Source organism: Heteronotia binoei, chromosome 4 (assembly GCF_032191835.1).
Source record: "Heteronotia binoei isolate CCM8104 ecotype False Entrance Well chromosome 4, APGP_CSIRO_Hbin_v1, whole genome shotgun sequence".
Lineage (NCBI taxonomy): Eukaryota > Metazoa > Chordata > Lepidosauria > Squamata > Gekkonidae > Heteronotia > Heteronotia binoei.
Genome location: NC_083226.1, coordinates 49,664,016 through 49,690,452, shown reverse-complemented (window position 1 = coordinate 49,690,452; position 26,437 = coordinate 49,664,016). Strand labels below are relative to the sequence as shown.

The 26,437-nt window shown below is 43.2% G+C and overlaps 1 protein-coding gene across 2 annotated transcripts in view; it reads left to right on the top strand.

The window, feature by feature from the left end:
• ADAMTSL1 (ADAMTS like 1) overlaps positions 1–26,437 on the top strand; it is a 703,777-nt gene that overhangs the window by 542,107 nt on the left and 135,233 nt on the right. For both annotated transcript variants that reach the window (XM_060237245.1, XM_060237246.1), the window contains one exon: positions 2,924–3,008. In XM_060237245.1, the coding sequence (XP_060093228.1) occupies positions 2,924–3,008 (85 nt within the window). The remainder of the gene's footprint in view (positions 1–2,923; positions 3,009–26,437) is intronic.

Here is a 26,437-nt window from a genome sequence, read left to right as displayed (position 1 = left end):
AGGTATAGACTTCAAGCTGATGGGTCAGTAGTTACCCAGATCCTTGTTTTTCCCCTTCATGAGTTGAGCAAAAGCTACTGAGCAAAGGGAAATAAAATGAGCAATAAATATATTTCTCTGTCCTTATATTCAAATGTTGAGTTAAGAAGTAGGCAGAATCTGAATCTTTTGTCAGGCTACTCTAGGCCTTCTCATAAAGCCCTTTTGGCTAGGCCTTGGCCACTGTCTTTCTTTCCCATTTTTAGAAATCTTGAGTAAAGTCTTTCTTTTTCCTAAAATTTTCTCTGTCCAAAATCCTGCAATCCTTTCCTCTCCTGGAGCCTGCCTAGTCTGCCTCTTTAGTACAGCCAGCCCTTCAGGCATGTAAGGAGAAATGATCCTTAGTTGTACACTTTCTGAGACCTTTAAAGATCAGCAGCATCAAGTCAACACCCATAATGCAGAAGTAACAGCCACAATTTGTAAGCAGAATTGGACTTAACCTGTCTCCACTAATCAATCCAATGTGCAATTGCAATTCCCCCCCCCCCCCAAAAAAAGGCACTTGGCAGCCATCTGTGCAGGAGAGCACCATCTGTTTTTTTTACAAGGCTGTACAATTTCTTTAAAAGGACGAAAGAAAAGCAGCAAGGCCTGACTTTCCATACCCATAAAAATAAGTATATGGTATATAAACAGAAATATCTCTTTACGTAGTTTGGTTAATGAAAGTGGTAAAACATAGTTTAAGTTAAGAGCTATGTTGCCACATACATGTCATCAAATGGGACCGCTATATATATATAGTATATATTGAGTAGAAATCTGCCAAGTAATTGGGGAGATGTGGGTATAATATCTCTATTCCTCCTCCTTCACTCCTCCTGCCCACAAGTTTACTCTGGGAAAATTCATTTTAGACAATGTGAAATAAAATTACTGGCTATCGTTGCTATGAATTGCCAGAACTGCAACTGATATTTCAAGGACTTTTAAAAAACTGGATATGAGAAAATGGCATGTACCATATATACAATTAAGTCTTGTTTATTTTCAGTAAAAGCCACGCTGTGTTGTGTGGTGGTACATTTTCTTTATCTAGTGGAAACCCCAAGGCTTGTTCTCCATTTGTGTATCACATTTATGAGATTGTAAGATGTTATTTTAAATTGCAAACTGCATTGAGTCCATTGGGTGATATGTATGTGTAGTAAGTAACTAAGAGGCTGGAGAAAAAATTTCAGCTGTAACTGGCTGCATAGCACCTTGTTTAGCTAGCAAAATCTATAGATCGTACCTCCATAGAGTAAATATACATCTTGAGTCTTTCAGTATTTATAAACAGTGGCCAGCATGCTTTCTCCTTACCCCATTCTGTTTGCATGAGAAAGGCACCATGCAGGTATAATATGGTTGCTGGTGCTCACTCATTGCTGCTTTCCCTTGTGCTGCACTGAATCCTACTTTCAGGATTTTGTGAATTTGGGGGCAGAAAAGAGACCTAGTAAACGGCACAGTATTTCATATGCACTCCTTTGGATCCCACCCTAACTTTAATCCTAAAGACACACCACTGGAATCAATCTGGTTTGTTGAATCAACTCATGCTGGTTCATTAAGTTCAGAGGCAAAAGCTTAATTATATCCAGTAGCATTTTTTCAGAAAAAAGCTAGTCAAAAGGCCAGAGAACACTTCAGCATTCTGTGCTGAAGGCAACCCAGTGCCTTTGCAACCTGGGTTTATGTTCCTTTAATATGTGGTGCAGAGTGGTAAAGCTGCAGTACTGCAGTCGGAGCCCTCTGCTCACAACCTGAGTTCGATCCCAGCAGAAGCTGGTTCAGGTAGCCGACTCAAAGTTGACTCAGCCTTCCATCCTTCCGAGGTCGGTAAAATGAGTACCCAGCTTGCTGGGGGGAAAGTGTAGATGACTGGGGAAGGCAATGGCAAACCACCCCATAAAAAGTCTGCCATGAAAACGTTGTGAAAGCAATGTCACCCCAGAGTCAAAAACAACTGGAGCTTGCACAGAGGGCTACCTTTATGGTTTTTTAAATATGTGTTTGTCAAATTGTTATAGATTGTCATTGAATGTTCTTGTCTTTTTCTTTTTAGCCTTAAAGGACTAATGTAGGTCTAGTTTGCTTTTGCTTCTTCCAGCCTTATCCAGATTTATATTCCCATGAGAGCATCATTTGGCTCTTAGACTGTGTTTTTTTTATATAAGATACTTTGAATGTATATATTTGGTACTGATTTTAGAGGGGGGAAATGCAGAACTGTACTGTTCTGTATCAAAAGTGACAGGAAAAGTATTCAGCTCATTCTCTGAATCCACATAGTTGATGAACTGATAAGGTCTCAGTGGTGGAAGGGCTTTGCTGAACTATTTTAGTATTCTTCTGCTTCTCAAAATATCACTGATCACATCTGGGTTTCCTTCTGTGTCATAATAAGCCATCAAAATGGAGCTTAGTATAACATTTTCAGGTTGTAAAAGTTAAGAGTATACATTAGGCACTCCTTTTTTTATTTCACTGTTGACCAACCAGCATGGAAATATGAAAGTCTGCAAATCCAGATTTGGACCATGCTGCACATTACGAGGTGGACATGGCTGTGTTTTCCACTTCCCCAACATTGGGGTGGGGGGGAGGGTGAAAGAAATGTTATGTCTCTTCCATGAGGAGATGCATCAGCTTCACATTACGGAGCCCATATACCACAATGGTGGGTTGAGCAGAGCACATAAAGAATATTGCTCTCAAGTATTTCTTCCAATATACAAACCGCTCCCCCTTTTCTATACAGGCTCTCTTCCATCATCATAAAGAATGGAATTTTTCATGTATAAAATAAATAATTCACAAAAGAGTAGATTATTTTACAAAAATCATTCAAGATATTGCACCTTTCCTGTTTTCCTCTTGACTCCCCCCCCCCCAGAGAAACTTCCTGTTGAAGCTAAACTACCATGGTACAAGCAAGCCCAGGAACTTGAAGAAGGATCAATAGTATCAGAAGAACCAACGTAAGTTTAAAAATGTCATTTCTTGAAACAGTAGTAGTCAGGGTTGGCAATTTAGTGATGTATTAAAATAATATTTGCCCTACTGTTATATTCTTGAGCAATCCTAAATTCAATGGAATTTAAGGCTGCCCGAGAATGTAACAGTAGCCACATATTTTTATACATCCCACAGCTCTGCCTAACCCGGAAGTACTTCTGGTTGATCTATGTCTTCTGTGAAGAGCGGGCCCTCAGTAAACATGGTGTAGCTGTGTGAGTGGACATTATGATTCAACGAGGCCTTGTTTTTAATACCATCTGAGTTTGCTGCAACAGCTGTGGTTTTTCCCCTATAGCTGAAGCATGCTGATGGTATTTGTTTATTTTGATTAATATAAATTAGTGAGTCAGAGTCAGTTCAAAAGGTCATTTGCTGAGGTAGTACCATCTGTCAAGTAACTATACTTCAGAATTCTCATCCATTTCAAGGTAGCTGTGTATCAAACATTGGCACTTCAGAGAGAAGGCTTCAGTACTAGGCCAGCTAAGAACAAAATGAAGTATTCCCTTTAAGCTGTGCGTGTGAGCAGTTAGTCATTAAAACAAAAAGCCACTCTCAGCAGCAGTCTGGAGCTGCACAGAGCCTTGCACTGCCCATTTTAAGATTACACCAAGAAATAAGCAGCAATGGGAAAACACAGTTTAAGAGTAGCACAAGCAAAACAACAAGGACCGTGGGAGAGAGGGGGGGAAGAAACATAGTCATATGCAGGGCTTTTTTGTAGAAAAAGCCCAGCAGGAACTCATATGCATATTAGGCCACATAGCCCTGATGCCACCATTGTTTCACAAAGATCTTTTCTGCAGAAAAAGCCCAATAGGAACTCATTTGCATATTAAGCTACACCCCCTGATGCCAAGCCAGCCGGAACTGCGATCCTGCTCCAGCGGAAGCTGGATTCAGGTAGCCGACCCAAGATTGACTCAGCCTTCCATCCTTCCGAGGACGGTAAAATGAGTACCCAACTTGCTGGGGGGGAAGTGTAAAAGACTGGGGAAGGCAATGGCAAACCACCCCGTAAAAAGTCTGCTGTGAAAATGTTGTGAAAAAGCAGTCAGAAACGACTGGTACTTGTGCAGGGGACCTTTCCTTTCCCATATGATTGTTACAAGTACCTATTACATTACTTATTAAGACTTTATCTTTGATGGTTGGAGTGGATGCCTCGGAAGAAATCTTGACTTTTTTGACTATGTAAATTAACTTGTTATATTGTATCTTACTACTTGTGCTATTGTTGAACTTTCTGATATTTTGTATTTACTGCTGGTATTATAATTATTGTAAGTTTTTGTCTTCCATGGCCCTTGCTGTTTTGCTTATTTTAAGATTACAGCAATTATATTCCACTCAGAATGTGGACTTCTTCACTCAGTAGAGGAAAAAATAGAGGGAATATAGATGTTGCAAGGGCTACCAGACCATCAATCATTATTGGAAGTTTCTTACCCCTCATCAATTTTATTTAAAACAACACCATGTGAACAGGGGTTATTGCATCATGATTTTATTGCATCTCCAAGATACCTATACCCCAATCATTATTGACTTCAGAAAATGTCTGTTAAGCCACCATTTGAAATGTGAAAAGGGGTTGGTCAAAGTTTTAAAATTAATCCTAGCTTGTGGTCCAGTGTTGTGTTGCATGATGAAGTTGAAAACAACCAGGGAATGAATAAGTATCAAGAAACTCAAGACTGGCCTCTATACCCAGCAGAATCAGATAGTGAGGTAGGGTTGCCTGACCTCTGTGGAGTTGGGGTTTCCTGCCAGCAGGCCTCGAGCAGCCAATCAGTTGGCCAGCGGGGGAATTTACCAGGAGAAAGAGGAAGGCCCAGGGCATGTCACCAGCATCATACAGGCAGCACTCTGCAATTTGGGCAAAAACTCTACGTTAGAAATCAGTTTTACCATAGAGTTTTTGCCCAAGTACTAGAGCATCACAGCAATGTCACAGTATGATAATGTCAATTCCTGTGTGACACCGGTGATTAGGCCTGGGCCTTTCTATATCTCCTGGTAAGCCCCCCATTGCCTGCTGGTTGCCAGGGAAGACCTGATAACCCTATATGGACTGTACCTCTTTTGATTTCAGATGGAGAAGCACATTTTTGAATGCCACAACAAGGAGCAGACTAGGCTTCTCACTGCTAGTCGTCTGCTTGCAGGGGGTTCTTACATGGGCACCTTTGGCTTCTCTTACCTCATTCTGCTGCACAAGGCTACAATGAGATTCAGAGGACTATGTGATTTATATTATTTGGAGGGATGGGGTCTAAGGAATACAAGTGCCTTTGTGTTGTGTCTGCAATTCGTCCCGGAAGGTACAGCACAGCGCGCCTGTGGGCGGTGATTGGAAGGGACGAACACAGCTCGCCTATGACGATCGGTGGTGGAAAGTTTAACTGGCCAGGATTGGACCTGAACAGGAAGAAGATTGTTCCCGAAAATGTATATTACAGGGGATCTGGCCCTACCATGTTGTCTTTGTGATGTACTCGCTAATAAAGCATGTTGCCATCTGAACATCTCCGACCTCAGTACATTGCACTGGCAATGAGGATGGGATACCAGAGAGCAGCCTACAGCCTCCAGTGCTCCGAGTTCTAGTGCTTCCACGGCCAAGGTCATAGCTACTGCTCCCAGACAAACCCTGCCGGCATTCAACGTCACCCGGTCTGACTTATGGGTATCATGGGTAGACCAGATCAACTACTACATAGAGCTGCACAAAATGGAGGCAGCGGTCAAGAAGACGGTGATTCTCCTGAGTTCGTGTGGCGTGGAGACCATCCAGCTGATGAAGCGCCGACCACTGGTCAAGGCGATGATGAACCACATGGCACCCCAGCCGTCCCGTCTCACACGCAGGCACACGTTCTACACGAGACAGCAGAGACACACTGAGTCCGCCGCCGAGTATCTTGCAGAGCTCCGTGGATTAGCCCTGAGATGTGATTTCACAGGGAACCTGGGAGAGATCCTGCTGGACCGTTTCGCAGTTGATGTCCAGGAGGAGAAAATGCACCAAAAGTTGCTATCATATGAGGATAAAGAAAAGCGCTTCGACAGGCAACCACCTTCAAACAGACGCACATCAGCCCTTCCGTGAACCAGGCCGCCACTGCCTTGATCTCGGATGGCTCCAACAAGGGATGGGCACACCAGCTTTGCCGCCAGCCACATAGTGGGCTGAAAACACCAACCCGATCACGGGCAGCAGAGAAGCCAAGCACCAAGTGCGCCAGCTGTGGGGACCCACACGAGCGCTGAGACTGCCCCTACCGCAACGCGGATTGCAGAAGCTGTGGAAAAGTGGGCCACATCACCTGAGCTTGCAGGGCCAGAACCAACAGGAAGCCCCAGTCCACACACTACAACTTAACAGTCACACACACGACAGCCTCAAACAGCATCCAGGTAATGAATTTGCCCCTGGACTCCCCCGGCAAGGTCAAAGTGCAGGTCTTGATCGAAGGGGGTCTCTGCTTGATGGAATTGGACATGGGATCCTCCATCTCCATAATTTGAAAGGAGACCCTTAGTAAACTCTGTCCCCACAACTGGCTGGCCCTCTAACCCGCGGAGTTCATATTGTAGGACTTTCAAAAGAATCCGGTGCAGATCATGGGGTGGGCCAGAGTTAGGGTGGAGTTCAAAAATGTTAAAGGGGCCATGGACATAGATGTGGTGAAGCGCCATCTCACCACCCTTTTGGGATTGGCTTGGTTTAAGCCCCTGGGCATCAAAATTGTTGGGGCGGACGACATGCAGGCCCACAATTTTGACTAAGTGTGCCGGGAGTTCCTGGAAGTATTCGATGGGGCTCTGGAAACCTACAAGGGGCCACCTATCGCTTTGCAGCTGGACCCCACAGTTAGGCTCTTAAAACTGAAGGATCAGCGGGTTCCGTTTGCGCTTAAGCCAAAAATTGAAGCCGAACTGGACCGCTTCGTGGCCCAGGGAGTGCTAGAGCCCATCTCCCATGCCACTTGGGAAACCCCCATAGCCACCCCAGTCAAGCCGAACAGGGACGTGCGCATCTGTGCAGACTACAAATGCACAATTAATAAAGCACTACAGGACCACCCATACCATATCCCAGTGGTTAGCCATGTCCTTGCCTCCCTGGCCAGCTCTAAGATTTTCAGGAAGTTGGATTTGGCCCAAGCATACCAACAACTTCCAGTGGATGAGCAAATGGCTGAGGCTCAGACCATCATGATGCACTGGGGTGCTTTCAAGGTGTGGAGGCTACAATTTGGGGTCAGCATGGCTTCAGAAATTTTCCAAAGCTTAATGGACTCTCTCCTTAAAGGGATTCCCGGAGTACAACCCTTTTTTGATGACGTTTTGATAGCAGCGCCTGATGCCAATGAGTTCTGCCACCGCCTTTGAGAGGTGCTCCGCCGTTTCCAGAATGCGAGTCTGATGGTGAAGTGGGAGAAGTGCTCGCTGGGGTGCCAAGGGTGGAGTTCCTGGGGTTTGTGGTGGACGCCGCGGGAATTCATCCAACATCTGACAAGACCAGGACGATAGTCCAGGCCCCGGCCCCCACTTGCAAGGTGGAGCTTCAAAGTTTTTGGGGGCTCCTGAACTTTTAACACTCATTCTTGCCCCACAAAGCAGTCCTGGCTGAACCCCTACACAAACTCCTAGATAAGGGCACCCCATGGGTCTGGGGGGGGAGCATGCTGCAGCTTCCAGGTTGTCAAGGACATCTCGATTTCAACTGAGGTACTCCACCGTTTTGACGAGTCCCTTCCTGTGATTTTAGCCTGTGATGCTTCTCCTCACAGAGTTGCTGCCGTCCTGGGCCTCCAACTCCTGGAAGAGAGAGAGGTCCCCGTGGCCTTTTACTCTCAGACTTTGAACCAGGCTGAGCGCAACTATGCCCAAATAGACAAGGAGGCATTGGCAATCATAGCAGGTGTATACAAATTCAACGACTACCTGTATGGCAGGTGCTTCACGATTGCCACAGACCACAAACCATTGCTCAGCCTACTTGCTCCAGACCACCAGATGCCGCAAATCCAGTCGCGGCGGGCCTATGGTGGAACGAGTTCCTCAACTCCTACACCTACAAGCTAGTCTACCGCCCTGGCAAGGCAATGGGCCATGCAGACGCCCTCAGCTGCCTTCCGCTGCCGGAGATGGACCCTGATCTGGCGCTTTCCACCACGTGATGCTTCTGGAGTCTCTACCGGAGTGGCCCCTCCATGCTGCTGAGGTAGCCAGGTCCATGGGTAGAGACCGCATCCTTGCACGCATTTCGGACTGGGTGGGGAGGGGCTGGCCCATGGGCAAATTGGACGCTGAATTCAGCCCTTTTGTTTCCTAATGGGAGGAACTCTCCTTACACAAAGGGTGTATTCTGTGGGGCAGCAGAGTGATAGTCTCTCCCCCACTCCGGAAGCAAGTGCTCGAAGCCTTGCATGAGACGCACCCTGGGATAGTGCATATGAAGGCTCTGGCGCAGAGCTATGTATGGTGACTGGGGATGGATGAAGAGATAGAGGGGTGGGTTAGGAGGTGCCCGCCCTGCCAAGAATCCTGGCCAACTCTTCCTGGCGCCCCATTCACCGCTGGGAATCCAATCAGGTGCCATGGTCCCAGCTACACTCAGATTTTGCGGGGCCATACCAGGGGCAAATATTCTTTATCTTGGTGGATGCTTACACGAAGTGGTTCGAGGTCATCCCAGTTGCTTCCACCTCTACCGCGGCCGCAGTCAGAGCCTTATGGAAGGTTTTTTGCACCCATGGGATCCCTGACACCGTAGTGACAGATAACAGCACCGCTTTTACCTCCCGGAAGTTCCAGGAATTCCTGAATAGGTACCTCATCCGCCACTACAGTCTGGTCCCTTTCACCCTGCAACTAATGGCCAAGCAGAGCGCATGGTTCACATAACCAAGGAGGCCCTGGATCACATAGTCCAAGGGGATTGGGAACACTGACTGCCTTCCTATTTGGGAACAGGATCAACCCTAAGCCAGCTACGGGCATAAGCCTTGCCAAGTTACTCATGGACAGGAGGTTAACCACCTGGTCCAATAGGCTACACCCCGACTGGGCCCCAGACCTCCGCAGCTCCCCCGAGACCAGGGAGGCCACTAGTGGGTTCTTTCCAGGGGATCTGGTCTATGCCAAGAACTTTACAAGCGGGCCGGAGTGGATACCAGCTTGGGTGCTGCGGTTCACTGGGTCCCGCTCATACGAGGTCTCATCAGAAGTGGAGGCAGCTCCTCCACAGACACATAGAGCAACTTCGCCACCACACCCTGCTGGAGGAACTGGCAGGGCCAGGGGGAATGGGAAGAGCATGGGACTGCCACAAGAAGCGACATTGCCAGGCTCGCCGGGTTCGCTGGCAGAGGAGCCTTAAAGGGACAGGGCAGGGGAGATACCTCTGCAGGCTCGAGACAACACTCTGCCAACCACACCCCAAAGCGAGGAACCAGCAGTTACAGAACCCCAGGCAGCAGCTCCAGCTCCCCAGATCGAACCTCGGCAGTCACACAGAGAGCAGCAGCCGCCTGCTCATTTGAAAGACTTTGTATCTTGAACTAGGGGGGAAGAAGTGTTGTGTCTGGCATTCGTCCCAGAAGGTACAGCACAGTGCACCTGTGGGTGGTGACTGGAAGGGATGAACACAGCCCGCCTATGACGATCAGTGGCAGGAAGTTTAACTGGCCAGGATTAGACCTGACCAGGAAGAAGGTTGTTCTGGGAAATGTATATAATGGGACCTGGACCCGCCATGTTCTCTTTGTGATGTACTCGCTAATAAAGCATGTTGCCATCTGAACGTCTCCAACCTCAGTACATTACACTTTGGTTCACTTCTGAATATTTTTTTCTGTAGGAAATATCTAAAGAACAGTTAGAGGGATGAAAAGTCAGTCAATATTACACTCCATTTATAGAATTAGACTCCTTGACCTGAAATGTTCATCTTTACTATTAGTACATTAGAAAAGAAAAGAAAGAAGAACAGGGCAAGCAGGCTGGTTCATGTTAGAAATGCCAGAAGGGTGAGGAATAACTGCTTTCAAACAAACAAGCAAAAAATCCACTGAAATGCTTTCAGGCAAATGCACCACAACAGGAATTGTCCCTTCTTCCATTCCTGATTAACCACCCAATATGATGTAATAAAAACACTTTTTTTGCTCCAGTGGCACGTTCAAAAAACCATACATGCTTTTGTTCCAGGCGTATTAACCTGGAATAACTACCATTCTGGTTCTGTACTGACAGTCATTAAGATGGATTAGAATCACCACTCGGAACAAAGGCATTTATTGGTAAAGTGAGAATAATCCATTTTTTAGGCATGCCTTATTGCTTAAGCATCTCTGAGAGCCTCTCAGTAGATAAGCAGGATAGCTGTAGGAAAAACTAGTCTGCATTCTGTATTCCTGAATATTGGTCTCCAAAAGGTGACAAAAGAATGATGATTTGGTCACAGTGGTGGGGTGTCTATTAATTAAATATCTCCCAGAAATATTTCTGTATAAGTACCAGGTCATTTAGTCCAAAATCCCATCTCTCCTGTTGGTGATTCTCAGATTCCTATACGGGCGGAAAAATAAAATCTTAAATACCCTGGGAGGAAAAAGTCTTTCCTTACTGTAACAGGTCACTACTGAGCCATCAGAGTTAAATGCATCATATAGTACACCCCATAAATTTGTCCTGCTCAGTTTTAAAACCAGTGAGGTCCTTAGCTTCCATGACCATTCCAGGAAACTATTTCAATTTTTTTTTACTTCACTGATGCTTAGAAATATTTTTTCTGATCAGTTGTTGAAATGTATTAGTGGCACACTCAAAGAGCCCCATGGCACAAAGTGTTAAAGCTGCAGTACTGCAGTCCTAAGCTCTGCTCACAACCTGAGTTTGATCCTCAGTGGAAGCTCGAGGTTGTCTCAGCCTTCCATCCTTCCGAGGTAGATAAAATGAGTACCCAGCTTGCTGGGGGGGGGGGGGAGTGTAGATGACTGAGGAAGGCAATGGCAAACCACCCCGTAAAAAAAAGTCTGCCGTGAAAACGTTGTGAAAGCAATGTCACCCCAGAATTGGAAACAACTGGTGCTTGCAGAGGGGACCTTTCCTTTCCCAAAGAGCAAACTTATGCCCCTCTTTGACCAGGAGGCCCCATTTTATTTAGCAAGCTGAATAATATTTAGCAAGCTGATTTCTGAGCTCCCTGTGAAGCAGTACAAACCCCCTTAAAAACCACTTATTGGCATGGTACTGAATGGTTTGTTTGAAGGGAGGGGCTTGAATAAGATTGGGTGTCAGTCTAAAGAATACATTTGTGAATTTTCATGGATCACCACTTATTTTTTGTCACTGTTCACTTAGCAGCTAAGCCAGATGAAGTATTACAAGTGAGAAAAAGAAAGTTACCTTCAAAAAAATACTTTTAAGATTTCTTCATGGGGTTGGATCCTTCATTCCAAGAATGACAAAAGGGAATTCAGCTTGTTGCAACACTTGTAAATTGGTCAGACAAGCCAGTTAGAGCTAGGCTTCCCAACCCTCCCGCCCTGGCGGGGGACCCCAGGATTTCCACCCTTTTCCCCCGCTCCCCAAAAAAATGGAAGCGGGGGAGGGGGGAAACGGTGCCGGGGAGCATGGCAAGCCGCCCCATCCCGGAGTGGGCGAGGCCGCCGCGCCGCTGCCGCCCCCTCCTCGCCCACCACAGCTGCTCCTCCGAGATGGGCCCAGGCTGAGCCCATCTCGGAGGAGCAGCCAAGAGGCGGCAGCAGCGCAGGGGAGGGCGAGGCAGGCCAGGAGCATGGCGAGCCACAAATCCGGGCCCTTCTAGAACCCGGACTCGCGGCTCGCCACGCCCCCGGCCCGCCTCCACCCCCCCCTCCGATTCCACCCCAGAGGCGGAGCGGGCGAGGCCGCCGCTGCCGCCTCTTCTCCACTCGCCGTGGCTGCTCCTCTGAGATGGGCTCAGGCTGAGTGGAGAAGAGGCAGCAGTGGCGCAGCGGCGTTTCCCCCCCTCCCCCCTAGCTCCACCCCAGTGTCTCCTGGCTCCACCCCCAAAGTCCCCAGATATTTCTGGGGTTGGACTTGGCAACCCTAGTTAGAGCTGCAAATTAGTCTGAAGGGTGTTCTTTCCCCATCTGGAAGGAAGTATGTGTGTGCTCTAACAGTATTAATGCATCATTAAATCTGAGACAATACTCAATTCTGAGTATTCTACAATCTGAGACAATTTAAAAATACTAATAATTTAGATGAAATTGGATTATGTTTTGTAATGTATTGAATAAGTGCAGTCATCTGTATAACAAAATACACATCAAAAGGAAGTTACTGTGTATATGGAGTTGTAAGTGTAAAGGTAAGGTTGCCAACTTCCAGGCAATTATTGACAGACTACAGAGATCAGTTCTCCTGTGGGAAATGACAGTTTTGGAGAATATAATCCATGGCATCACTTCTTCACTTCCTTCTCCAAACTCTACCCTACCCAGGCAGTACCCCCAAATCTCCAGAGACTGAGTTAGCAACCCTAAGTGAAGGCCTGAAGAAGGTTTCAAGTGTTATACAGATGGTGGAAGTGGGGAGAGGAAGTGTGATTAACAGTACAGTTCGGAGCAAAGTTACTTCCTTGTATATGAATAGCCTTAGTTGTAAAAAAATTATCAGGGAAATTAAATGTGTGGCTTTCTATTGAAGCTGAAATCATATGAGCATATATGGAACTACTTTATACTGAATTAGATTATTACTACATCACAGTCAGTATTGTCTTAGATTGGCAGTTGCTTTCCAAGGTCTTAAGTGGAGGTCTTTCACATCACCTGCTGCATGGCCCTTTTAGCTGGAGATGTCAAGGACCTTCTGCATGCAAAGCAAAGGCTCTTTCACTGAGCCGCAGCCCCTCCCAAATATTTATTTATTTTGTCTCAGAAAGCTTGTTTTTGATACAGTAGAAACAGACACTGGTGTAGAAACAGCCACTGGTGTAATCCAGGGTTATAATAATTGCAACTGTGAGCTACCGTAAAGAATGCACAAACATGTGGACAAAAGAGACCCAATAGATGTTGTTTACCTTGACTTCCAGAAAGCTTTGATTAAGTTCCTCATCAAAGGCTCCTAAGTAAGCTCAAGAGTCATGAGATAAAAGGACAAGCCCTCTTGTGGATCAAAAACTGGTTAATTAATAGGAAACAAAGAATGAGTATAAATGGGAAATTTCCAGTGGAGGGTGGTAAGCAGTGGGGTACCACAGGGCTCAGTACTGGGTCCAATGCCTTTTAACTTGTTCATTAATGATTTGGAGTTCGGAGTAAACAATGAAATGGCTAAATTTGTGAATCCTAATTATAAATACAAGTTGATGGGGTGTGAACTTGCAGAGACTGACCAAGAAAGAGATCTTGGGGTCATGGTAGATAACTCACTGAAAATGTCAAGACAGTGTGCAACTGCAATAAAAAAGGCCAACACTATGCTGGGAATTATTAGGAAGGGAATGGAAAACAAATCAGCTGATATCATAATGCCTCTGTATAAATTAATGGTGCACCCTCATTTGAAGTACTGTGTACAATTCTGGTCGCCACACTTCAAAAAAGATATTATAGCATTGGAAAAAGTCCAGAAAAGGGCAACTAGAATGACTAAAGGGTTAGAACACTTTCCCTATGAAGAAAGGTTAAAATGCTTGGGACTCTTTTGCTTGGAGAAATGTCGACTGAGGGTTTACAAGGTTATGCATGGGATAGAGAAGGTAGAGAAAGAAATACTTTTCTCCCTTTCTCACAATACAAGGACTCATGGGTACTCAATGAAATTGCTGAGCAATCGGGTTAGAACGGATAAAAGGAAGTATTTCTTCACCCAAGTGGTGATTAACACATGGAATTCATTGCCACAAGAGGTGGTGGCAGCTACAAGCATAGCCAGTTTCAAGAGGGGATTGGATAAACGTATGGAGCAGAGGTCCATCATTGTTGGAACTCTTTGTCTGGGACAGCAATGTTCTGTAATCTTGGTGCTTGGGAGGGACAACAGTGGGAGGGCTTCTAGTATTCCTGGCCCCACTGATGGACCTTCTAATGGCGCCTGGGTTTTTTGGCCACTGTGTGACACAGAGTGTTGAACTGGATGGGCCGTTGGCCTGATCCAACATGGCTTCTCTTATGTTCTTAATGCACAGTATTATGCTCAAGATAATATGTGTGTGTTTTATATATGTATAGTATGTAAATACACCTATGAGTATATGTTTGTATACATAAACACACACACACACATATATATAGATATATAAAATTGTCAGCTGTTGAATATTATGATGAAGTTATATGGTTTCAGTGCTGTTATGAACTTCATATTTACATTTAGTTTTTTTATAGGCAAGTGCCAGAAATGCAACTGAATCTGTTTTTATTTATTTTACGTTTGAATGCTCAGTTTATGGATTCTTGCAGCTTTTTCTCCACAATTAAACCACTTTTCTAAATATGTATTTAACAAATTATAATTACCATTCAACTTATAAGTATTGTCAACATGTGTGTCAAATAGGGATCACATTGCTTACATTGGAATGAGATGATTTGAAACATAGCCCACATTTCTGCTGTAAAGTATTGAAAAACTAAACCAGAAGGAGCCACAGTTCCAGAAGGAGGCCTGATCATAGCCTTATTGACAAAATAGATCTAAATGTTAAGGATCAATTTTGACATTGCACTAAAAAAACCCTAATGTGCTTTGTGTAGTTATTGTGTTCTCTTTCAAATATTAGTGAAAGAACTTTGTACTCAAAACATAGCTGGATTTTTGCAAGGGCTCTGGGATAATATAGGAAATATGGAATATAATTATAAACTATTTGGAATAAAATGCCAAAATCATACGATCCATGGAATAAAAATAGTAGACATTATACTGGATGCTAGAAAAGGAGGGGGTGGGTGGGAAATGTTACTCAGTGTATCTGTTCCATTTGCAAAGTCATTCCAGATCCCCATCTGTAAAATGGGAGTAGTAGCAGAACGTATATTGTTATCACCTTTAACTCCTTTCTAAGATTCCAAAGGAAATAGAACCATATGTGAATGATCAGGGATATGATCTTTGGATAAAACAGCTGAATTAAAGACCAGTTTTATTGCTAGACACTCTAAGAAATGAGACAAAGCTGCATGTTCAAGATTCATATTAAAACCTCTTTTGAGCTCCGAACTGCCAAGATCATAATAACCTACTTTGGGACCATTTTTAGTGACAATTAAAGCATATCTATAAAAAAAGAAAGCCGCCTCTTAGTTATTTTGATATATTAAACATCCAATAGACTTTTTGATCAAATGTCATTTTGGGTGGAAAATGTAGAAAAATACATGCATTCAAGTTGTAGTTTCAATTAGAACTATGTGCCACTTCATTCACTAACGTTATATCAAGTGTAGATCGCATGCCAATGCAAGAGGTAGCCTATCACAGTCAAGGGACTCGAAAGATTGAACCCAGAAGTACATCTGCTTCTGATTAGATATCCCTGGGAGGTAATATTCTCATTATTATAAAAGATAAAAAAATCGCACTCATTGAGGAAATACAGAGAGAGAGAGAGAGTGTTTTTGGTTAGGAATGATACTCCCTGAGATTCTGTTCCCCCATTCAAAATGTGATTATAAGAATGAAGTGTAAATCATTAATTCACCAATATGTAGAATACTCTAATAAGCTTTTGTTTCCTGATGGCTTTTCTTGTCACTTGATGACACTGATGTTTAAAAAGTATAGTATGCAAAGAAGAATAATTAATGTCTGTCCCTCTTGCATATTCTTACACATCATTTCTCCATTGTGCCTGAGTGAAGAGACCATTATGTAAGTTGGAATCAGAAGCACCAGCCATCAAAACAGAGAAAAGTGTGGACTGTATTAGTTTCCATCTGATTTGTTTTCTTGGAGAATTTGCAGGGGAGGGAATGGGGGAGGAAGGGTGTTTAAAAGATTTCACTTTGTAACTCTTGAAAAACACTTTTGTATGTTAACACGATAGCCAGCTTTTAACATTTTGCAATAAATAACCTGGTGTGAGCCATAAAAACAGAAAAACGAGAGGGCAAAATGTGATATCTGGATACCAGATGGCATCGGGTAAGTGATGGGGCTGATTCAATAATGGAAATTCCTGGCATGCATCTATTTGAGCAGAACCCACAGGGAATGACATATCTGCAGAAAGGCCACTGGACTAGCATCACCCAGAAAGTTCTGCTAAATGTTAAGCCAGACGTTTAGATGTACTTTCTTCAGATTTTCTGCTGAAACTGTCAGAGGGGATACATTTTCAGAGATAAGGTAATACTCTCTTATATAATATATATTTTTTACAGAAGTGGGTATTTCATTTTAATCACAAAACATTAAAATATATATAAGATCTAATCCCATCTTTAACTTTGTCATTCCCTCCCACTGCGTTCCACACCCGATTGCTCTGCTCAATATATATATGTTTGTTCCTTTTCCTGTTTCACAGGTTTTCATAGTATCCTGAAGCCAAATTTGATGTGATGGCAAGCAAATGGCTGTCACAACAACTGTCATCTCTAGCTTCTAGCTCTCCTTTACTCTCCATGATATTTAGTAGTATTAAAAATGTGTCCTGATGTCACAACGTTGCACATTTCCTCACTCTCCTCCTCTGTACTGACTGGCAGAGGGCAGAGAAAAATGAAACATTGTGATATCAGATACAGTTAAGTTGTTCTAGAAGTGAAAGGAAACGAACAGGGAAACAAAACAGGCAGTTTCATTTTTGGTGGTGGTACCTGCATGTTTACCATCAGGTCTAGTTTGGTTCTTTGCTTACCAATTTATTTATTTATTTTAGTATATTTCTATTCCGCCCATTCCTCGTACGCCTCAAGGCAGAGTACACATATGATAAAACAATAAAAACATTTTAAAAACAGACAACTCAACAGCACTCAGAGAGTTTACCGTATCATCACATATTGCCCTACTGAAGGCTAATAAGCCAGGTAGGGTCTGGATCTCTGTAGGGGACTGATTCCACCAGATCGGGACCAGAACTGAAAAAGCCCTGGTCCTAGTTGAGGCAAGGCGGTAACCTCTTGAGCCGGGGATGGCCAACAGATGTTGGGAGGCTGAATATAACAACCTCCTGGGCATATATGGACTTTATAAATTTTCCTTAAATTTGTTGGGGGAAATAGTTGCTGCAATCTGAAGGTTATTAACCTGGTGTTCATTTTCAGTTTTGGAGAGAGAATGGGAATAAGACCTTTTCTTGTTATACAGAGGCCTTTCAATGGGTTATGTTCTTTTTAGCAATATCTGAATAAAGGGGTTTCTTGTGTCTTTATAATGAATGTTCCTGGTCCAGTGGTTTTATCTTGAGAAGATAATCTGTAATGATGAACTCAAACCTCTTACAGAAAAGTTTCAATGTGTCTGCTATAAGTGTAGTTTGTGATGCTTGCAGACTGAGATTTTGGCACCTCTTTCCAAAGTTCTCCTTGGTAATTGCCATATCCTCTTTGCCCAATGAGATAAATGAATAATTTTGGCTCACAGAGTGAGATCTGTCAAGTTCCTCAGCTTCAACATGATAAAAGAATCTGTAGAAGTTCTCGATGAATGAAAACAATTGTAACTTTTAAACGAAGGCAAAGTTAGTTTTGTTCAGGGCTTTTTGGGTAGAAAAAGCCTAGCAGGAACTCATTTGCATGTTAGGCCACACCTCCTGATATCACCATTGTTTCACATAGAAAGTCTTAAAGAACAGCAGAAATTCAAGTCTTAAATTCAAGTCTTAAAAACCAGAAATTCAAGTCTTAAAAACCAGAAAGTCTTAAAGAACAGCAGAAATTCATTTGCATATTAGGCCACACACCCTGCCACCACACCAACCAGAACTGTGTTCCTGCAAAAAAAAACCAACCCTGGTTTTGTTAAACATATTGAGCTTCAGGGGACTATTGCTGAGGCACCACCATCTAGCACTCAACCTATAGAACCACAAAATTCTAGTTTTAAAAGAATATATAGCCCAGAAGTGAATTAAACAATGCAAATACAGATTTAAAAATCTGCAGATAACACTGTTTCATGTGGAAAGGTGTGAAGCAAATTTTTAAATGCAGAATAAATTTAGGTGATGCGGATCCATAGCAGGTGGATTGAGTGCCTGTAAAATCTGGATCAAACCTGAATGTAGAAAGGGCCTTTGTCTGTATGCCAGCTGTTCCCATTTCACACCCAGAGCTAATTAGGTTACATTCAGCATCTTATCAATGGAATTCCTGGAGAAAACATCCTGGAATTGAAAGTAAAAATGTTTCAGCCTGCCAAAGTAGCCGCCTTGAAGCAAAACAAAACAGCAAAGAAGGATCCAAACCAGAAAGTCTTAAAGAACAGATATCAGATAGAAAAGAGAACTTTTCCAGAACAGGTGTGTAGTGTACTGGAGTTTCAAACGAAGACCCTTTGTTGGAGAGGCTCCTTGCAGCTTCATTCACACTGGCCACTCTTGCTGAGCCAGCCAATCAGGTAATATCCATTTGAATGAAGCCCATTGTTTGAGAGGCTCCTTGCAGATACACTCAGAGCGGCTGCCCTTGCTGAGACAGACAATTAGGCAATATCCTTTTGCAGGGGTGGAATTCTAGCAGGAGCTCCTTTGGATATTAGGTCACACACCCCTGATGTAGGCAATCCTCCAAGAGCTTATAAGGCTCTTTTTGTTAGCTCTTGAAGGATTGGCCACATCAGGGGTGTGTGACCTAATATCCAAAGGAGCTCCTGCTAGAATTCCACCCGTGTCCTTTTGAATTAAGCCCATGCAAATGAGAATTCCAAGTGCCTGTTTTTCTATTGGGGTGTTTATTGCTGGAGGTGTGTTTTGGGTGGAGTTTCTGTGTATATAATTGCAGCTCACTATGTGTGTTTTCAGCTAATAAAAGAGCTATGCTGGAATCACTATAGCGTCTAACCCGCTACTTTTCAAGGTGTTTGCTTTTCCAAAAAGGTATAAGGCTCCACTTTCAACAGCAGCCCTGCCCTGCCACTTTTTTGTCCCTGAAGGATGTGTCCCCCTCCCCCATTCTACCATATGCAGCAGCAGCACATAGCTCTCAGAAAGAGGCTTTTTCAAAGGCTACTGCTAAAGCAAAAGATCCTCCCACTTTCACCATTTTTCCACAGAGGTCTTTCTCCTGTTGGCACCATTGGTGACCAAGGAGCCACTGATAAGTTTCAATTTCAAGAACTGAAACCACTTTAAAAACCTCTGCTTTCTGCTGATATTCACTCTCTTGTAAACTGAGCTTTAAAATCATCATTTCAAGGCTCCAATGCCTAGGCCTTCTTTTCTTTTCTTTTCTTTTCTTTTCTTTTCTTTTCTTTTCTTTTCTTTTCTTTTCTTTTCTTTTCTTTTCTTTTCTTTTCTTTTCTTTTCTTTTCTTTTCTGCAGTTATTTAAATTATAGCCATATAGTAACAAACTAGAGTTCTGATCACTTAGGTCCATCTCATCACTTTTGCACATGAGAAAAGGAATGGTTTGGTTTCTTATTTAATGTAGGCATTCCTTGAGGGACCTTAATGAATGAGGTGGCACACCTCTCAACTAAAGTGAGTAGGAGCTTTGGGCTCTTCCACATTCTCAGTTTTATCTCTTATATGTCATTATTGTTTTGTTGTTTTCTTTTCTGCCCATTTTCTCCCCTCTAGTTGATTTATATTACATTTTCAGTATGACCAGTATAAAAACCTGTGGTTTAAATCTGCAGGCTAGATATACAGCAATGTAATATCAAACCAGTCACTAGAGGAAGAAAACACATGCAGAAAAGGGGAAGGAATCCAAAGCAATATGGACACACAAAAATGGGAATGCAGAAGAGCCCTTTGTGTGTGTATGTGTGTGAAAAGAAAGTATAGTTTGAGATGCTGGAAAAGATAGAAAAAAGAAAGCAGAGAGCCTACTTGGGATTAGCTAAAACACCTTGATGGTTGCAGGAGCTCTCTAAGGATCTGGATATTCTTTGGATGTGCCTTAAAAGTTCTTAGCTGCCTCTAGTTTTCATTTTGGATTCTGTCAATCTGTTTTATACGTATAATTTCTCGGTGAAACAACTGGAAGAAGTTCCTAATGGATGGGGCACTGGGTCAGCATCAGTCCTGGACAAGGCATTGGATCCGTGCTTGTTTCTTTTTGGCTTGTCAATTCCTCTTGCTGCTGCTTTCCCAAAGCTCTGAGGCTTCACTGCTCTGCTTTGCTCTAGAGAATTTTAAAGATAAGTGAATGTGATTGTTCTGTGCCAAAACAAAATGTGGACATTCTCACCACTAATATCTGTTTAAAACAGAGTCCATTATGTTGCTTTTATAAGGGAAGTGATCTTTATCTGAGGAACCGTATTCTTAACCACAAACACATTGAATTTGAAGCATATTCATTTTTATAAGTTAAAAGAACTCAGACCTTCCTGTCTGAAGAGAGCCGATTTTATAAAAAAAATTGGGCAGAAACTTCACTTCAAAAAGAAAGACTATTAAGGGTATGCAAAAAAACCCCACCTTTTTTTCCCCAGGTCTATTGGACCTGAAAAAAAATTGAGATTTCTGAAAAAATCTGGATCTCAATATCGGTGTGGTATTAGGATCTGGAATTTTTTGGAAATCCCAAAAATTTCTTCTAGGTCCAATAAAATCAAGTAGAAAATAGTGGTGGGGGCAGGGTTTTAAAGCCAACACAAAGTGAGGCAGTGGGGAACAATCTGCTCCCCATAGGCAGAGCCAGTCTTGGCTGGGCTTGCTTCTTCTGCATTCTGGTTTAAACTAGATTGTAGGAGAAGCCAGCACAATGCCCAGCCTATGGGGAGTAATCTGTCCCTTATGGCACAGCAGATCCTGGAGCTGGCTTCTTCTGCAGCCTGGTTTAAACTGCGCTGCATGAGAAGGCAGCCTCAAGCCAAGCCGGCAGGAATAATATGCTCCCCACTGGCACAGCTGATCCTTGGGCTGGCTTCTGCAATCCCTTTAAACTTTAAAGGGACTGCAGTAGAAGTCTGAAAAACTGCTGAGAGGCAGGAAGAATTTTTTTCTGGGTTTTTCTCCCAGTTTCCTGAGAAACCTGTATACATTTGTGATGCCAAAATCTACCCAAGAAATACTGGTAAAGTATTTTTCAGGTAGATTTTTGGCTCAGGTAGACCCAAATGCTCACCCCTAAAGACTATGTGGCATTATGCTCTGCAACTAGAAAAGTTTTTATTAAAGCTGCTTTCACTAGGAATAGGTTTAATATGTCTGTCTGTCTATCCACAAATCATTTGAATGATTTTTAGATGTAGTTTTTCTTGCATTGGCCATGATCCAGAGAGACATATCTCAGTTTATCTGGCAGTGATTCCTCTAGGATCCATCCCAAGGATAACAAACACTTTGGCAGTTCATGGGAAACTTTGCAGTTATAGGAGATGATCCCTCATGGTCTATAATGCATACCATGCTATTGCTTGTGCTTGCGTATAGCAATTTTCCGAATTGTGTTTGGATGTTTTTTTTATTAAATTGTTTGGTACAAATGAAGTCACTTTCCAACTCAGAATTGTTGAAATTGCTGTATTTACTGCAAATACATTTGAATACAAATATATTGTGACAGAGGGCAACTGATGGAGAGGTGGGATAAAGAATTACAAGCACTGTTGTGAAAGTGAGTAAAGTCAATATTTGTTCTCTCTCATACACATTGGTACATTTATCCAATGATTATGACCAGCAGCATGGTCAGGATAGACAAATTGATATCCTTCATCTCACAAGGCTTGAAATGGAGTTCATTAATACGGCAGTAGCCACTTGAATAGATTGTTGGGGAGGGGGGGGTTAGAAAAAAAATTACGCTGATTCATGGAGGGCATGTTGGCCATGGTAGCAAAATGGAACATCCTTTGTGAGTTTTCTGTGGCGGCTAGAATAAGAATTTTTGGGTAGATGAATTTGGGCTTATCCAACAAAGGAACTACATAACTGCAGGGAGGGTTTTATATGTGGCCGTATTAAAGCATTCTTTGGTGGTACAATCCTGTGAGGAATGTACCATCTGGTTCTAATTGTTTGAACTGGTGGGTTCTGTAGAAGGTATAGGAACCCAGAATATAGTATAGTTTGGACTTGCGTGCTAGGTCTAGCCTAGTCAGTCAGCAATATATTGTAACAGGACGGACAGGACGCTTCCATTTTTTAAATTCTATTTTTAAATTCTAGGCCGTTAATCAAAACCCTGGTAAGCTACCAGGCAAAGTTGCCAGGCTGCATTCAGTTCAACTCAGAGGGACGTATGTTGAACATGCCTGCTTTATATTCCCCACAACCAGATTCTGTAATTTCCTTTGCATTCCAGGCATCCAGTATAAGGACAGTCAAAACTGGAAAGGATTATGAAACCACCTTTATTCCATTCCTGTTGGTATAATGGCAACATTTAAATAATGGCAAGCAACATAAGCCCATTCAAGAAAAATACTTTTTATTCAAATGATGCCAAGATCATGAACAACTTCTTTAGGATACTCGTATATACTAAAGGCAAGGCTGCAAGTGCACTTGAATCCAAATATATTGTGACACAGGACAACTGATGGAGAGGTGGGATAAAGAATTAGAAAATAAGAGCACTGTTGTGAAAGTGAGTAAAGCCAATATTTGTTCTGTCTCATTTTCATCATTAGTGAGACTATATGCTAGCTTTATAAGCAAGCTCTTCTTAGCAGAAGTTATAGAAACAGAAATTTTATTGTTTGAAGTGTGTAGTAAGTAACCTTTCTGTCCCGTCCCGGCTGAGACGGAACTCCGCCAGGAGCCTTCCCCACACACCCCGGGGCCCCGACATACCTCGCAGCCTCCAGGTGAGGTCCCGACGGCTGAGGCACCCGCTAGTCCGAAGAGCCAATGCACCCAGGCCCGGAGAAGTTGGTGGAGCCGCGGTTGCAGCAGTGAGGAGGGGGAGACCTGAACAATGCCCTGCAGAGAGAGCGGGGAAGGCCGAACCCTCGAGCCGCGGCAGCTGGTGCCACCACACCCAAACATGGCACCGACGCCCCAGCCACCTCAGCAGACCCAAGAAGGGCACGCCCCAGGAAACCCCACCTCAGCGTCCTCACTTATGAGTGAGGGCAGAGCCACCCAGGGGTGGGACCTGGGAGGCAGGGAGAGGGCCGGAGGAAGGATAAAAAGCCAGAGGCTGAGGAGTCGAGGAGGAAGCAGGCTGATGCAGCGCAAGGGTGGCCAACAGAGAGAGAGGGAGTGGAGCCCGAGCACAGCTGGGGAGAGGCAAGAGGAGTGAAGTAACCCACCTCTGTCCTCCCAATTCTGAGATGGGTCCAGAGCAGAGTCAGGGCACACCCAGAGCAGCAGCCACAGCGGGGCAGGGCGGGGGACATCAGGGGCGTGACACCTTCTAAGAATTATCACATAAATAAATCCAGGAGAGGGGCATTTAAAGATTCTGCAGCTGGGAAAAACACAGATACAAGTCACACCAAGATTCAAACTTCTTCCCTTTCAAAGAGGGGACCACATGTGAGCAGTTTGGGTGTGTTTAGTACATTCCAGCTCTAAGGGGTGCTGTAATTAATATTTTCTGTTCAGGGCTAATGGAATGCTTGTCTTGTTGTTGTTGTTTTGCCCATGATACATCCAGAAGTTCTCTGCCATTTGAAGTCCTACAGTGAGCAAATGCTTCTTGCAATCCCGTTATTGTTATACTTTAGAGAATGCAATGAGCTTGTTTATTTCCCTAGCTTTTGGATGCATTCAAGAATAAATCTGAAAAAGCAGCATGATTTTAAGAGCTTTCATTTTCATTTTATTTTTTGCTTCGTAATAACTGGTAATATAAGAGCTTATGGCCACGCACGTGGAAGGGACTGCTTCACTGATATTAGTGTTAGTGATTAGTGATGTTAGTGTTTCTAAACTTACTGTCTTTTCCCCATGTGCTAAAAACAGCTAAGAATGGGAGACTCCAGGCAGGGGAAATGGCTGAAAAGGAAAGAGTTAAGCAGTTCCTCATTTCCTGTGTCTCTTTTGCTTAAATTCACAATCTCTTAAATTGCTTTTGCTTAAAACCTTGGGGAAGTTGTGTACAACTGCACATAGTAACTAATTTGACCTTAACTATTGTGTGAGTCAACTCACAATCTTACTCAGATTCCCATTGGGAAGCATGAATAAAAGTACAATTCTGAGCAGAGCTGCACCCTTCTAAGTCCATTGAAGTAAAAGGGCTTAGAAGAGAGTAACTTTCCTTAGGACTGCATTATAAGCATAGCATTCCTGAGGATGGCTGAAAGAAGAAAACATTGCTAACCCTTCTGAGCTTTGGGAACTCCATGTAAACATATAGTAATTCTTTTTGACTATCAGCCCTGTTAAATTCAACAAAACTTCAGTTAATAAACAAAGAATAAAATGGCTTGAGGTTTGCAGCCATAGAATTTTCAGACTGCAAAGAGAGATTGATTAGGTTTTGGAAATCTTTTTTCATGCTTTGGAGTCTATGAACAAATGTGTATATGTGAATCTTGAGGAACATCACTGAATTATAAATTAAAGGTGGGAAAGGTTTATTTTTTTGCCACATAACAAATAAAATGGGTAAGGTTAAAAAAAGCAATACCCAATTCTTAGAGGCAGGGAATCTGTTTTCTAATTTCTTTTCAGGCTACAGTTAAGAGCATAAGAGAAGCCATATTGGATAAAGTCAATGGCCCATCCAGTCCAACACTCTGTGTCACACAGTGGCCAAAAACCGGATGCCATCAGGAGGTCCATCAGAGGAGTCAAAACTCCAGAAGTCCTCCTGTTTTTGCCCACCCCCAAGCACCAAGAATACAGAACATCACTACCCCAGGCGTAGTATTCATCTATACATTGTGGGTGTTTTTACATTCAGTTTGATCCAGAGTTTTAGAGTCTTCAAATCGCCTGCCACTGTTCCGCTTTTATTATTTTCCTTTTACATTTAAGCGTTTCAATTGGGGGGGGGGGCGTGTCTCTGATCAGAGGGCAGCCAGAATACCAGTGCTTAGTTATGATTGCTTGGAAATTGTGTCAGCACTGCAAAAACAATACAAATTTAAATTACTAGGTGAGGCAAGCAATGATATGTAAAAATTTCAAGTGCTGTCAGATCTCATGCAAATTACTGCACTTTGTGGTGGCTTTTGGAGGAGTCTTTTAAAACGCATGAAAACTTCTACAATACAAGTTTGAAATGCCTGTAGAGAAAAAACCAGATCAAAATAGTGTGGAGAAAAACATTGCAGCTGCAGCTCGGAAACTCATCTCACTGAAACAAATGTAGATGCTTCAGGCAGCAATGATGCAAAACAATTGTGAGAACGTTAGCTAATGTAAAAGGTGAGTTTCCATGCGGTGATAGTCACAAACTGACAGTGTAAAAACACCCTGTGGCTAATAGCCACTGATAGGCCGTTGCTTCATGTGTTTATCCAATCCCATCTTGATGCTGTCTATGCTTGGAGCTGCTACTACTTCCTGTGGCAGTAAATTTCATGTGTTAATTACTCTTTGAGTGAAGAAGTACTTTCTTTCATGTTATAAGCAGGCCTCTGATTCAGTGGGAGCTCACAGGAGCACAGCTCCTGAACCTTTCTGAGAGTTCCTCCTCCTCTTTCTGAGAGTTCCACCTCCTTGTTCATTGAATAGTATGTGCAGCTGTATAGCAATCCCTGGATGAGCTCCGCCACCTATTTTTCTACAAAATGACCCCTGGTTATAAGCCTACCACTCTTAATTTCATGAGTGCCCACAACTTATATTGTGAAAGTACTTCTTTCTCTACCTTCTCTATCCTCAATCAATGTTTCTCCAAGCTTAAAAACCCTAACTTCTTTAACCTTTCTTCATAGAAAGGACATTTCATCCCCTTAATCTGTTTAGGTGCCCTTTTCTGAACCTTTTGCAATGCTATAATATCTTTTTGGAGATACAGTGACCAGAACTGTACACGCTATTCTACATGAGGCTCCACCACCAATTTATACTGACTGATTTGTTTTCAGTCCCCCTCCTAATAATCTCCAGCAGAGCATTTGCCTTTTTTATTGCAGTCGCACAGAGCTGACAATTTCAATAATTTATCTACCTCAATTCCAAGATCTCTCTTCTCATCAGTTACTGCCAATTTGGACCCCATCAACGTATATTTATAGTTGTAGTTATAGTTTTTTGCTCCAATATGCATTATTTTGCACTTGCCCACATTGAATTTCATATGCCACACTGATGTCCACTCATCCAGCCTTGACAGATCCCTCTGGAACTCCTCA